The 14,692-nt window shown below is 44.6% G+C and overlaps 1 protein-coding gene across 1 annotated transcript; it reads left to right on the top strand.

Moving 5' to 3' along the window:
* Positions 1-190: 190 nt before the first annotated feature.
* Positions 191-14,583, top strand: COG4 (component of oligomeric golgi complex 4). Its single transcript, XM_075282202.1, has 19 exons — positions 191-350; positions 2,035-2,117; positions 2,243-2,357; positions 4,384-4,558; positions 6,637-6,830; positions 7,091-7,196; positions 7,492-7,649; positions 7,744-7,802; positions 8,847-8,980; positions 9,306-9,424; positions 9,556-9,722; positions 9,871-10,036; positions 10,111-10,173; positions 11,441-11,557; positions 11,647-11,739; positions 11,831-11,914; positions 12,033-12,134; positions 14,104-14,232; positions 14,303-14,583. The coding sequence occupies exons 1-19, from the start codon at positions 231-233 to the stop codon at positions 14,435-14,437; spliced, it is 2,319 nt and encodes a 772-aa protein (XP_075138303.1). The 5' UTR covers positions 191-230; the 3' UTR covers positions 14,438-14,583.
* Positions 14,584-14,692: the final 109 nt, after the last annotated feature.

Raw genomic sequence — 14,692 nt, 5'->3', positions numbered from 1 at the left:
CGAAAGGTCCCCGTGCAGCTGCCCAACTTCCGCCTGTCCTGATAAAAGCCTGTAGCGCTATCATTGTACCCGAAGCCCTCCCAACTCCTTCACCGTCTTCGTGGAGATCCCTCAGATCCCTGCGGGTACACTTTCCGTTTATCCTTGCTTACCGGCAAAGCGAAGACAACCTTACACCTGTTCAGGAGGTCGAAGGACGCACAGAGGCGGAAGTGACGCGGCCTATCAACATGGCCAACTCAGCGAGTTACCAAGGAGACGGGGGCTCAGCACTGAGCATGGAACATATTCGCTCCCTTACCGACCTGCAGGAGCTAGAGGAGGCTTATGCGCGGCTGTGCGCCGAGGAGGTGACCGGAGGGAGGGACGGGGCAGGGCTGTGCTGGGGCTTAGACCTCTACTGGGGTACAAACAGTAAACAGTCATAAAACAGCGCCCCTAGCGGTGCAGTGTCCCGGTGACTTCTTCTTTGGTTATATTGTCAGTGATGAGTGAGAGTAGTCACTCTATTGTGATAAATGAACCGTCCCTTGAAATGTGTAACCTTCCCTGCCCATGTGTATCCCAGCCCTCTGGGGTCCTGGTAGTGCAGTGATACTGCTCGTTATAATACATGTCTGCAACTCTGATAATCACTTTCCATACCTCCCAACCGTCCCGATTTCCGCGGGACATTCACGATTTGGGTGACATATCCCGCGGTCCCGGTTGGAGGGAGGTATGTCCCGATTTCAACTCAGATCTGCGTCCAGAGGACGCAGATCTGAGTTGAACACACATGCGGCTGAAGCAAGGAGCTGACACAGGTCAGCTCCTCGCTTCACCGCTGCGCGCCTCTCTCGCTGACACATGCGGCTGAAGGAAGGAGCTGACACAGGTCAGCTCCTCGCTTCGCCGCTGCGTGTCTCTGTCGCTGACACATATGCGGCTGAAGCGAGGAGCTGACATGTGTCAGCTCCTCGCTTCGCCGCTGCCGCCGGCTCCTGGCTTGCGATGTGTCACGTCGCGTCTGTAAGCCAGGAGCCGGCGAAGCGAGGAGCTGACACATGTCAGCTCCTCGCTTCAGCAGCATATGTGTCAGCGAGAGAGACACGCAGCGGCGAAGCGAGGAGCTTCCTTCAGCCGCATATGGGTCAGCGAGAGAGGCGCGCAGAGAGCGGCGAGGGAGCGGAGGAGAAGGTAAGTTTAATGTGGAGGTGGAACGTGAATCTGGGGGCAGATGAAGGAGAGGACGGCATGACACTGGGGGCAGAGATGGGGGGACATGACACTGGGGGCAGAGATGGGGGGACATGACACTGGGGGCAGAGATGGGGGGACATGACACTGGGGGCAGAGATGGGGGGACATGACACTGGGGGCAGAGATGGGGGGACATGACACTGGGGGCAGAGATGTGGGGACATGAATCTGGGGGCAGAGATGGAGAGGACATGAATCTGGGGGCAGAGATGTGGAGACATGAATCTGGGGGCAGAGATGGGGGACATGAATCTAGGGGCAGAGATGGAGGGGGGACGTGAATCTGGGGGGACATGAATCTGGGGGCAGAGATGAGGGACATGAATCTGGGGGCAGAGATGTGGGGATATGAATCTGGGGGCAGAGATGGGGGACATGAATCTGGGGGCAGATGAAGGGTGTATATGAAACTGGGGGAGAGATAGAGGGGGGACATATAATTTACGGGTGACTGTAGGAGGATTATACTGTGTGCAGGCACATGAAAAATTAACGAGTGGGCGGAGTCAACACAAAAGTGGGCGTGGCTAAATTTGCCACGGCGCGCTGTGCGCGCCGCACATTTTGTCCCTCTTTCGGTTCTTCAAAAGTTGGGAGGTATGACTTTCTGCTAAGAGAAGTCATTGTGTAAGGGTGCAGCTGCACTGAGATTGTATTGACACAACTGGGAATTGTGCAATCGAAGTCTGTGTGTCCTGTCATTGTTGATGGGGAGATACTATATACTGTATATAACCTGCAGCGCTATATGATTGACTCAGTCTGCAGTTTGATCATCAATTTGTTTTACAGATACAAGTGGAAGCAGAGCTGGAGGTACTGTTCGGACAGCAGGGGGCAGTAGAGAACAAGATGCTGGCCCTGCATCGGATGGGGTATGTAAATACGTGCATGTCTACTGACACTTGGATATCCATGAACTTGCAGCAACCTGTGATGATCTTGTACTGGTGTTGCCCTTGACCAGTATCCTTGACCTAATTATTCTTCTTTTCTTTAGGCCAAACCTGCAGCTGATAGAAGGAGATGCTCAGCAGCTATCTGGGATGATAACTTTTACCTGTAACCTGGCCGAGAATGTGAGCAGTAAGGTTCGACAGCTGGACCTCGCCAAAGTACGTTTACATCACCATCAACGAAAAGCAAACTGGAATGTGTAAATATAGATATGTTGTTAGCATGAACTAGATTCCAGAACCTTATTCACACATCGCTGATTTGCATCAGTGACTGTGAGCCAAAACTAGGAGGAGGTCAGGGCTCGTTCACATCTGCGCCTGGTCTCCGTTTTGCAGGTTTCTGTTTCCTGCACAAAACAGGGCAGGAGTTGGAAACCTGCAGGACTCTTTCAATCCCATTTATTGGAATGGGTTTGAAAGGTGTACGGCCGTGAGCATTTTATGCTCTCCGTGGTGAAACCGTTTTTTTTTTTTTTTTTAAATGGACACAGAGTCGGACATGCAGTACTCTGTGTCCGGTTTTTAAAAAACTGTTTCGCCGCAGAGCGCATAAAACGCTCACCGGCACTCACAGCCGGACTCGGCATGACAGGTTTCCGTCTTCTGCATGCAGAAGACGGAAACCTGAGAACAGACTGACGAACGCTAGTGTGAACTCAGCGTCAGAAGCACAGACCAGGTGCAAATCTTTCCATTATGCCTTATCTCTATGTAGTCTCTGCTCCAGCTTTAAGTTCATTCAGTACCGTAGTGCTCCAGCCGTTCAATCTATGCGGGCTATGATGCAGTAAGTTCCTTCCACACAGCCATGTTTCTTTGGTCCAGGAAATATGGTCCACACACTGCTTGTGTTTCCCTGTTGGAACTTAGTTTATGAATATAACCCGAGAGTTTTCAGCTGCCTTTGATGGTCAGGGAATCAAAGCTGTGATTTACTGCCTGGATCTACCCTTGAATAGCATTTTACACATTTAGCCCTGGGTATAATGTCCAGAAAATTCTGAATATTTTTGTAAATTTTTGGCTTAAATAGCCTTGATTCAGACTTATATCATATCTTTTTCCCCAGTCATATCCAGGGTTGAGGGTGTTATTCTGCTATTACATTATGTTTTATACTATAGTCACATCTCATGGTGCACTAAGGATTTTGCTGGCAAAGATGTACTCCGTCAGCTTAGATGAACCCCCAGTAGTTTGCTGTATATTAAGCTTTTGTAAGGGTCTATCTTTGGATTTCAGTCCTATACCTGCAACCTCTTTGATGGAAAACCAAGCACAACATTGTACTTGGTTTCGCAGCTCAGTCCATTCACTTGAATGAGACTGAGCTGCATAGAGGCCATAGAAGTGGTGCATCTGTGGCGCCTGGATGGAGCCTTTTTAATGCCCTGTTCTGGCTATGTTTATTACTTGTTAGCCATGTTGTACAAAGAATATTAATGTAAAGTGAAACCTACAGATACAAATAACATCATCCAATACAAATACAAATATTGTGGGGAATCAAACATAATAGTACCAGTAAACACCAAGGTGGTATGTGTAGTACAGGGTAACACAATAAGCAAAAGGTAATGAATAGAGTATCTGCAAAAAGCAATATATATGCCCTTAAGACCATAGTATAGTATATATTATATGGCTTCAAAGAACCAAGTATAAATCGCCAAGTGAGAGGTCTATCAGGCAATGACAAAGACAAATACATGACCCATTTTTAGCACATCACACCACCAAAGGACACGCCTGACTCGCGTTTCACCCACTCCAATGGGCTTTGTCCCTGGATCTTAAAATGTAAGAAGAACATACTGTATAGGCTCTTATAAATTGGCCGTTCAGTCTGCAAATTACATGACCAGCTGGGGGACTGTTCGGAGGCTGTATGAAGTGTAGGATCAGTAGCATTGGTAAGTGCATTCAGTTTACAGTAGTATGGCCTGTACTATAAGGTTAAATACATTTTTTAGAAATATTGCAGGAGTTGGGCTTTTATAGTTCTGGCGCACACCAGTGGGGGAATGGCTTTTGAATGCCATAAGATTTGTCAGATTTAATAAATTCCTCCCAGGCATCCTTCTGTCAGTTCCTTCAAGGCTTTGTTGGGTAGGAATTGCTGTACATGGTTTTTTTGTACCTGATCATTTGAAACTAATGCACAGACTTCTCATCTTTCCAGAGTCGGCTCTATCAGGCCATACAACGAGCAGATGACATACTGGATCTGAAGTTCTGTATGGACGGGGTGCAGAGTGCGCTGAAGAATGAGGAGTATGAGCAGGCATCAGCACATATACACAGATACCTTTGTCTGGACAAATCAGTCATTGAGCTCAGCAGGCAGGGAAAAGAAGGTGATGTCTGAGATGTACAGTAGGATGTGAATTACAAAGTGTCAGTGTAACAAAATGGAGAAAAGTCTTGGGACACACCCAATACTTAATTACTTAGTTCAGGTGTTTTGTTCAGCCCCATAGCTAGAGCTGTAAACAATCCAGCACTTAACTATGCAGTCTCTCTTAGGGTAAGTTCACACAGAGATTTTTGGTCAGGATTTTGAGGCCGTATCCTCCTCAAAATCCTGACCAAAAAGACAACTCCCATTGAAATCAATGGCATCTGCGAGATGTTCATTCTTCAGGGCGAGTCGCCTCACAATTCAGCCTGAAGAAACTCCCTCCTCCGGACTAGGCCCATTCATTGGGCCTAATCCGGAGCGGACTGCGCGGCTGGATGCCAGTGCAGTGCAACGGCTTTCAGTCGCGGCTACCTGGCATTTGGACCGGAACGTGAGGCGGCCTCCGCCTCACGTTCCGGTCCAAAAACCCCCGTCTGAACTTACCCTTATAGGGTTTGTCGGGGATAAAAGCTCACTGAAATGTTACTCGTCTATCCCCAATCCTCAGTTCAAGCAGCATATCTACTTATCTCTCTAGCCCACGGACTGCGAGTGCTGGAAGTGCTGAGGGTTATTGTTGCTCAAACTGAGAACTGTGAGCCCCTATAGAACTAATTTAGGACTAAAGGACTACATTTTTCTTTTTTTTTTTTTTTTAGGATCAGTTTCAAAAATGCATTGGGTTTTAGAGTGGGTTTTTTCCTTTTTTTTTTTTTTTTTTTTTTTTTTTTATTTCTGCAATTTGTGAATGACATTAAATGAAATCACACTAAAACAATATGAATCTGACCCTGTAAACAATTGTGAGAGAATGGGTCATTCTGAAGAAGTTACTGAATTTCAACGTCTTGCTGTAATAGGTTGCTAGTGTTGCCGTAAATGTAGATATTCCACAGTCAACTGTGAGTGGTATTAAAAAGTGGCAGACCAGGTAAAGACACAGAGCAGGGTACTGTGTGTTGAGGTACATCATGCATAACAGTTAGCTCTGTTGACTTCCAAACCACTTCTTGCCTTAACATCAGCACAAAAACTGTGCATTAGTAATTTTATTGTATTGGTCTCCATGGCCAAATAACTGCATGCAAGTCCTTTATCACCAAGCACAATGCTATGTGGTGGATAGCAGTGTAAATCAAGGCACCACTGTGCTCTGGAGCATTGTTAATTTCTCTATGGAGCTTCTCTATCTGGCAATCTGATGGACGGGTCTAGGTTTGGTGAATGTCAGAGGAACATTTCCTGCCTTCACCGTGCCAATTGTTAAATATGTTTAAGTGGGTATAAAGGGGCTCTATCAGCAAAATTATGCTGTATGAGCCCCGCATATGCTTGAATAGCCTTTATAAAGGCTATTCAGGCACTGCTAATCTTATTTTAACCCCCCCCCTATTTTAAAATAATACCCTAAAAACGATTATTCAAATGATAATTACCGTGCACTGGTGGGCGGTCGTGCACTGTCGGGCATCATCTTGCTGGCACGCCTTCCTCTGTGTCTTCTTCCAGCAACCTCCAGTGTCCTCGCTCTTCCACGCCTTGATCTTCTTTTCTTTCGGAATGAAGAAGCTGGAGAGCGTACTGCGCATGCGCAATACGCTCCCGTAGTTCTAAGGGGAACTTAGAACTACAACAAAAATGGAGGTAGCGATACTATTCACACATATGTGGGGCTCATACAGCATAATTTTGCTGATAGAGCCCCTTTAAGTTCCACTGAAGGGAAATCTTAATGCTTCAGTATACCAAAGCAACTGCATGCTACCCACTTTTCCATTCCTGCAAGTCTAAACAATTCACAAAGTAAGCTCCATAAAGATTTAGGTGAGTTTGGTGTGGAAGACTTTGAGTGGCCAGCACAGAGCCCTGACCTGCTCCTGTACATGTAATGTGTAAATGTCCCAATATGTTTGTCCTTCTAGTGTATATACTGAGCTTCTTCGCTGCATTTACACCTTTGGTGTGTCTGTGCAGTGCTGACCGTTGGATAAGATCCAGTGTCATGTTCTAAAGGGTTTTTGCATTGTGGTCTAGGTAGTATGATTGATGCCAACCTACAACACCTCCAGGAGGCCGAAAAGCAGCTCAAAGTCCTGGTTAGTGAGAAGTTTGATGCAGCAACTAAAGCTGGAGACTTGCCTCAGGTAGAGAGATTCTTCAAGATCTTCCCGCTACTGGGGCTGCATGAAGAGGGAATTAGCAAGTTTTCTGCATACTTGTGTCAACAGGTAAGAAGATTTTTGTGTTACCTCAAACCTCTGTACCTCTTTGCACTGCCTCTACCGACTGATCATCTTACTACTTTCTGCTGTCTCCTCGTACTGCTCCTGTACAACCTCCTCATAATACAACTTCACCTCCACTGCCTCCAATTACTTATACCCGACTCCATACTCTTTCTGCACCACTCGTCCTAGCTATGTTTTCTTTAACTTTTGTTCTACCCCCAGCTAATGTCTCCTGGCTGAATTTGGTGTCTGCATTGTAGGTAGCTAATAAGGCTGAAGAGAACTTGACACTGGCTCTGGGATCAGAGGGCAGTGAGCGTCGGGCAACTCTTTTATTTGCAGATACGCTTACCCTTTTGTTTGAAGGTAAGTACAGAGAAGTAGTTACATGACATGCTTCCCTGTTGTAGAGGAAGAAGAACTATGGGGGTTCAGTTTTGATAGCAGTAATAAAATGCTGCTTCGGTGGCTGTATTACCATTGCTTTGTGCTAATTTCAATGTTATTCTCGGCCTGGAGACAACTAAAGTGGATAACATTTAGCAGAAGTGATTAAAATTGTAGGAATTGTCACAAGATAGCTAAGTACTGGCAGGGTACTTTCAGTGATCATGACATTATTGCTGGTTAGTTGCCTCATTCGTTGCCTCTGTATTTTCAGGTATTGCCCGAATAGTGGAGACTCATCAGCCCATTCTAGAAACCTACTACGGACCAGGCAGACTTTACATGCTTATTAAACACCTACAAGCCGAGTGTGACCGGCAAGTGGAAAAAGTGGTTGATAAGTTTATACAGCAGAGAGACTACCAGAGAAAGGTGAGATACGTTTAGGGGAGGGTTGTGTGTAGAGATTTTTCTGTTTAGGATGTGTGTTTATGTATAATAAATTGTGTGATGTCTTTTCTTGCAGTTTCAGCGGGTGCAAAGCTGCATGATCCGAGCATCATCCTCTGAGAAGATTGAGCCCAGGTCATTGTTCTGCTTTTCACTGCAAGCTGGGGAATGAATTCAGTGAGCCCCAAAAGAAACATCATGCTTGCCAGACACATGAAGCCATGGCAGCGTGACATCACATAAAGGGGTATCGCAACCATCATGCTAGGAGTTATTAAAACTGAGTGGGATGTGCTACGAGGCTCCCATAGAAACAAATGCGAGCTACGAAAATAGCATAACACAACAACTCACACTGTTTCTATAATTTAGGAACTCTGGAACCAACCAGTGTAGCTTGCTGTTAACCCCTTCATGCCACCGCCAATTTTCATTTTTGCATTTCCATTTTTCCCTCTCCATTCCAAGAACCATAATTTTTTTTTTTTTTCAGTTTTTGACAAACAAAGCAGTTTTGCTGAAGCAGTGTATTTAGGAAAAGTCCTGCATCCACATTAACAAGCAGTATAGATAGGATCCTTGTGATGGGACAACCCCTTTAAGTTCATTCAGTACAGTAGTGCTCCAGCTGTTCAAGCTATGTGATCTGATCACTCATACTAATCTCTGCAATACTAATGTTTTGCAGTGAAAAGTAAAATGCCTTGACTTTTATTGCACGCTGCCTAATAGTGTATTAGAACCGTACTGATGACAAGCCTGGGAGCCTTCAATAGGCTTCCAGCTGTCATGACAACTGAATGCTGCCCTCTGATGATCTGGAGGGCGGCAGTTGAGTGAAGATGGCGGCGCCCATTGCGCCTGCACACTTTAAATGCCGTGGTTGTGTTTGACTGCGGTATCTAAAGTGTTAACAGCTGTGATCGGTGTCTGCCCCGATCTGGGCTGTCAGCAACAGGTGCTGGTCAGCATCTACTGCTTAAGGAGAGAGCTCATCTCCTGAGACCTGTTTGGGGTCAGACAACACATTTAAGTGTCTGAAGTGGCACACTGTATACATGGATCCACTATACAGTTACTCAAACTGTGGTTTAAATAGTCCTATTATATAATATAATAATTTACATAGAGTTGTACTGGTGTTTCCTGACTCTTTGTGTGCTTTGTTTCTGCAAACAGAGACCTGGACCCTATATTGGCTGAGGTAACTTTGATGAGTGCCCGGACAGAGCTTTACCTCCGCTTTATTAAACGACGCATCACATCTGACTTTGAGGTTGGAGACTCAATGGCAGCAGAAGAAGTGAAGCAAGGTATTGTCTTCCACACTCTTGTTGCTGTAGGTCTTCATTCACATTTTTGTCTTTTATATCACACAGAGAAAATGTTAAATGGGAAGATTGGTGCTTGTTGTCAGCAAACCCTAATGGTTTGACTTGGCTATTCCTGAGGGTATAGTCTAAGTGATCTTCTGGTTCTCACCTTTTGACCCCCACATGGAGATCTGGACTTCTCTACATAGAATCTCTAGAAATAGTCTTATATTGGTTACAGTGATCCTGACAAGCCAAGAGACCCATATAGTGAGTTCTGCGTGGCCAGTAAATGTAACCTCATATTCCGGTTTCTCTGTTTCAGAACATCAGCAAAATCTGGACAAGCTGTTGAAACATTGTCTCTTGAGCCGCTCTATGCAGGAGCTGATTGGGTACTATATCACCATGGAGGAATACTACATGAGGGAGTCTGTCAACAAGGTGAAAAAATGGTGTCAACTACAAAAAAAAGAAGGGAAATTGTTCCTGAAGGCTGCACTTTCAGATAGCCAGCAGTCCAGATATTACATAGTATTCCTCTGGTGTAACAGGAATTTTTGTCTTGCATGTAGGCTGTGGCCATGGACACATGTGAGCGTGGACAGCTGATATCAAGCATGGTGGATGACGTCTTCTACATAGTGAAGAAGTGTATTGGACGTGCACTGTCTAGCTCTAGTATTGACTGTCTCTGTGCCATGATTAACTTGTCAACAACAATGATGGAGTCTGACTTCAGGTGACTGCAGAATGCATAATCCTAGATGTGACTTGTTCTTTTTGTATGAAGCAGTCAGAATGTCATTCTGAGAGCTCAGACCAGTCACTGTCATTGTGAAATCCACTGTCCCTCAGAATCATGATTCATTTGCACCTTTTCATTACAGGGAGGTTCTGTGTAACAAGCTGAGGATGGGTTTCCCGGCCACTACATTACAGGACATACAGCGTGGTGTGACCAGTGCTGTCAGTATTATGCACAGCAGCCTTCAACAGGGCAAGTTTGATACCAAGGGCATCGAAACTAATGATGAGGCCAAGATGTCTTTCCTGGTAAGATGCTGAATAATGGGTAAACGGAAACCTGCAATGTTACAGCCCCACATAAATGCTTCTGTCTTTTTCAGGTCTGCCTGAATAATGTGGAGGTGTGCAGTGAGAACATTATGACCCTAAAGAAAAATTTGGAGGTAGGACAGTTTATACAAGCGGTTCTTGATTCATACTGCTCCAAACTTTCTGATGTGTGTGACATTACCTATTTTAGTGCAGGTCAAGCTTTTAGCAAGCACCCTTAAGCTGTAGACTATGTTGTGGGCTTTACTAGACTCATTGGCTCAGATTTACTAAATAGTTACAGTGCAGTCTGAAAATTACTTTACATGCATCGTACTGGCTGATTCTGGATGATAAATCTGCTGCAGTTTTAGTACTATGTATTACAGGTCGCTGCACTGAGGTTCTGAGATCCCAGCTTCAACTCCCCTTATGGGAAAAGCAAAAGTAAGAAAAAAAAAATCTAGTGAAAACACAAAAATAGACAAATAATAAAAAGTAAAAAAAAAACACGTTAGGTATCCCCACATGTGTATAAATCCCCACTATAAAAAAAAATAGCGTTATTTATCCTGTATGTTGAACGCCGTTAAAAAAAAAAAATGGCACAAAGCGCATAGTAACATATTTTGGTTACTTCACTTTTCTATCCCTAAGAAATAAATAAAAAGTGATCAAAAAGTCATACATCCCGAACATTAGAAAGTACAATGTATCCGGCAAATAAAGACCCCTGATATATCTCCAGCAACAATACAGTAGAATATGGTGACCCCAGGAAAATCGTTCATTTTCAGAAAGTGATGCTTTATTTGGCAAAGCTGGAAAATGTAATAAAAACCAATATAAACATTGTATCGCTGTAATCGTAATGATCCACCGGACAAAGCTGTCATGTCATTTTTAATGCAAAATGAAGGCCGTAGGAACAAAATACAACAACAAATATTGTGTGTTATTTCACATGGTCCCCAAAAAAACATAAAAGCTAATGTACCTGAAAATGGTAGCAAATGAAACTCGTCATGCAAAGAATAAGCACTCGCATAGCTATGTTGACAGAAAAATAAAAATGTTATGAATTTTGGAAGATGGGAAAGGAAAATGTGAAGAAAAAAAAAGTCAGAGCATTAAAACTACCCTGCCTATATAAGGAGTTAAACCATACCCCCTGTTCTGATAATCCACACCCAATACCAGTAGTCTGTCATTGTATGGTGTCTGTGCAATAATCCAAAGTGACAGAAATGAATTACAGTACTTTTAATGTAAATTGTTATTCAGCAGGTAACTATTACTATTGATGGATCCTCTTCATTCTTACCCCTTAGTTCTAGGGTAGTCTCCATTTCTAGCGGCATCTCCTGTATAACCTATAACCATTTTATATATTTTTTCCAGAATGACTGCATAAAGTTATTTAATCAGGACTTCGGAGGAGATCAAGCTAAGGCCAAGATTGACAGCTGCCTCTCAGATATGGCCTCTGTTTCAAACAAATTCCGAGACCTTCTCCAGGTGAGTCCATTGAATCCTAACTGTGCTGTGTACCTAAAAGACAGGTAAAGCCGGAGGGCAGTGACCTTTCTCTGTTCTTCTTAATACAGGAAGGGCTAGGAGAACTGAACAGTACTGCCATTAAGCCTCAAGTCAAACCTTGGATTAACCTCTTCCTGTCTGTGTCGCACAACATTGAGGAGGTAAAGGTTCAGTGATTGAGGAGGATTGTGTAGATTGGGGAAATGTGTTCTTAGTCACATAACTAAATTACTTTGTCCTTGTTTATCCTAGGAGGAATTTAATGATTATGAAGCAAATGACCCCTGGGTGCAGCAGTTTATAGTGAACCTGGAGCAACTCATGGCTGAGTTTAAGGTGAGTGTTCATCAGTCATATTTCAGTCATCAGGCCTGTACTTGTGCCAAATGTTTTTCTGTGACAGCTGCTTCTTTAACAGGGTTATTTAGTAGTGTGTCTCTCCCTCTCTCTCTAGGCTGGCCTCTCCTCCATCATCTATGAGAACCTCACCAGCCTGCTCACCAGTCTTATAGCCTTGGAGCTGGAGAAGGTGGTTTTAAAATCAACATTCAGCAGGGTAAGATGAAAATGTGACCACCAGGTGACATTATGGAGCATAAATATGTTCATAGATATTACCAGGCATCTGTTGACTGTAGAAGTAACATGATGCCATGGAATCACTTTTGCTACAGAACATGATAAAAATGGATTTTTGTACTTACTATAAAATACTTTTCTTGTACTCATGGTGTGTGTGTGTGTGGGGGGGGACACCGCACCATGGATACAGGGCAGGAAATCAAAAGAAAAAAGGGTGGGATCTGTGTCTCCCAGTTCAACGAGAAAAGGATTTTATGGTGAGTACAAGAATCCATTTTTCTAGCGTATTTCATTGGGCGGGACACAGTACCATAAGATGTCCTAAAGCAGTCCAGGAGTGTCTAGCATTTGCACAGAATGCATTTGAGGCCACAGAATGAATATAGTAGAACTTGGTGAAAGTGTGGACAGAGTCCAAGGTGACAGCCTTTCTAGAATAAGCCGTCACACAGAGAGGTAGCATCCTACCCTTTATAGGTATCTCTCTCTCCAAATGCTGCTTTGGAGAGAGAGAGTCCACCCTGTCTGATGAATTGCGGAGGGAGGTGGAATCCACCAAAAGCAGAATGGTAGCTTGGGGTAACCTAACTATTGTGGGGTCCACCACGGGAGGCCCTGACTACTTGGAGACACATTCGTCTGCCTTGTTAGTTGAAGGCAGGGAACGGTCCTTGTGAAGCCATTCTTCTTTTAAGATATGGTCAGAGGAGGGTGGTGACTGTGGTGGAAGGAGATGTCCTCTTGGGAAGAAGGATCTGGGTTCTCTGAGATATAGAGGGTATCTCTGACCATAGGGATGAGCTCCTGTGTAGCTGAGAATATAGATGTGCCTAGCGGAGGCTTCAGGTCAGAATCTGAGACGTCCCCAGGAGAAACTGACCATGCAAGAGGAGACAAGGTTCTGCCTTTTGGAGTGGAATAGTGAGATGTGGCCTTATCCAGGGAATGCTCAGGTTAAAGGGGGAGGGACAATTATCTGTAGGAGGATTTTGTGGTCCTTCTGGAGCTGCAAAAGGAGCAAGGAAGGGTGCCTGGAAGGCGCCGACTGAGTGGCAATCTGGTAGGGCAGCCGTTCCAGGGTCTTCACCACAGACTGGTTTAAGTCTGGGAATATCGCTTGTGGCCTATTTAACAGACCCTCCTCTGGACTGGGTGGCTTCCCTTAAAGAGGGGCCTGTAGTATCCAGTAATATCCAACAGGCCAAAGAGGGTTGTTAGAGGCCTGAAAAGGGAGTCCTCAAGGAAAGGGGGAAGAAGGCCACTAATTTTTACAGAGGAGAATAGGTCTGCAGCACCAGAAAAGAAAAAAAGGGGTCATCCTCTATGGATGGAGGTCCCAGCTTCGGGGGCCCTAAGAAGGACCAAAAAGATGAAACTTGGCCAGAAAAAAAGGGGCCCTGAAAGAGGAGAAGTTAAGTGCAATGCTAAGAAGAAGGGGGCTTACTTCATGTACTTTACCTGATCCACCATCTTCTGGTGCCAAAGGGTCATCCCTTTGGTGATCATTGCACATGGTAGTGGTATCACCAGCACTCTGGAGACTGATGCAACAGTGAGGACTGGGTAACCAGCGAGGTGCTTTCTGTGCAATGGCTGCAGGGGGGTGCGTCTAGTATGGCGTACAATCTGAAGACACACCCCCTGCACCTAAAAATAAAAACTGTTTAAAGCAGAAAACTTGATACAGGTTGTGTCTGCCTCTTACATGTATGTGGCTAGGGAATACCCCAAAGGCGAGGATGACCTCTTTTGTTATTCACAGTGTCAGCCTCCTAGTGGCCAGGTCTATACTCATGGTGTTGTCTCCCCCTCCCCCAATGAAATAGATTCTAAATTAAAGTCCAGATAAGAAGGTCTATAGTGACTGCCATATTGGCATTTCCTCATAGAAATAGAATGTACTCTGGATCTTCAATTAATGATATGCTCTTCTCTCTCAACAGCTTGGTGGGCTCCAGTTTGACAAAGAACTACGTTCTCTCATTGCTTATCTCACTACTGTTACAACATGGACCATCAGGGATAAGTTTGCTCGACTTTCCCAAATGGCAACAATTTTGAACCTAGAGCGGGTAGGTATCAGTTTGTTTGTGGATTTTACATGTAATGTGTACTCATTACTCACGTGTTCCTTTTTAACAGGTGACAGAAATACTAGATTATTGGGGCCCTAACTCCGGACCATTGACGTGGCGCCTCACACCCGCTGAAGTTCGTCAGGTGCTAGCATTACGTATAGACTTCCGAAGTGAAGATATTAAACGCTTGCGACTCTAGAACTTGGACTGGAGGCAGCCTCTGAGAATGGAGGCTTGGCTTCTTGTCTGAAGGGATCAAATCAATATCGAGTGGAAGAAGGCTGGAGATGTGTAAATATCACAAGGACACAATGACTGCACTTTATCTTACACCTTTTGGGACATTTATTGATTAGGTAAGAAAATATAATCTACAAGGCACTTCAATGTACAAAATGACCTGAGACTGAATTAAATCAGAAGCTTCCAAGAAGTTTAAATAAAGTCCTTTGTA

The sequence above is a fragment of the Leptodactylus fuscus genome, chromosome 7 (assembly GCF_031893055.1).
Source record: "Leptodactylus fuscus isolate aLepFus1 chromosome 7, aLepFus1.hap2, whole genome shotgun sequence".
NCBI classification, from domain to species: domain Eukaryota; kingdom Metazoa; phylum Chordata; class Amphibia; order Anura; family Leptodactylidae; genus Leptodactylus; species Leptodactylus fuscus.
Note: the sequence above shows the minus strand (reverse complement) of the source record. Positions and strands in the feature narration are given on the sequence as shown.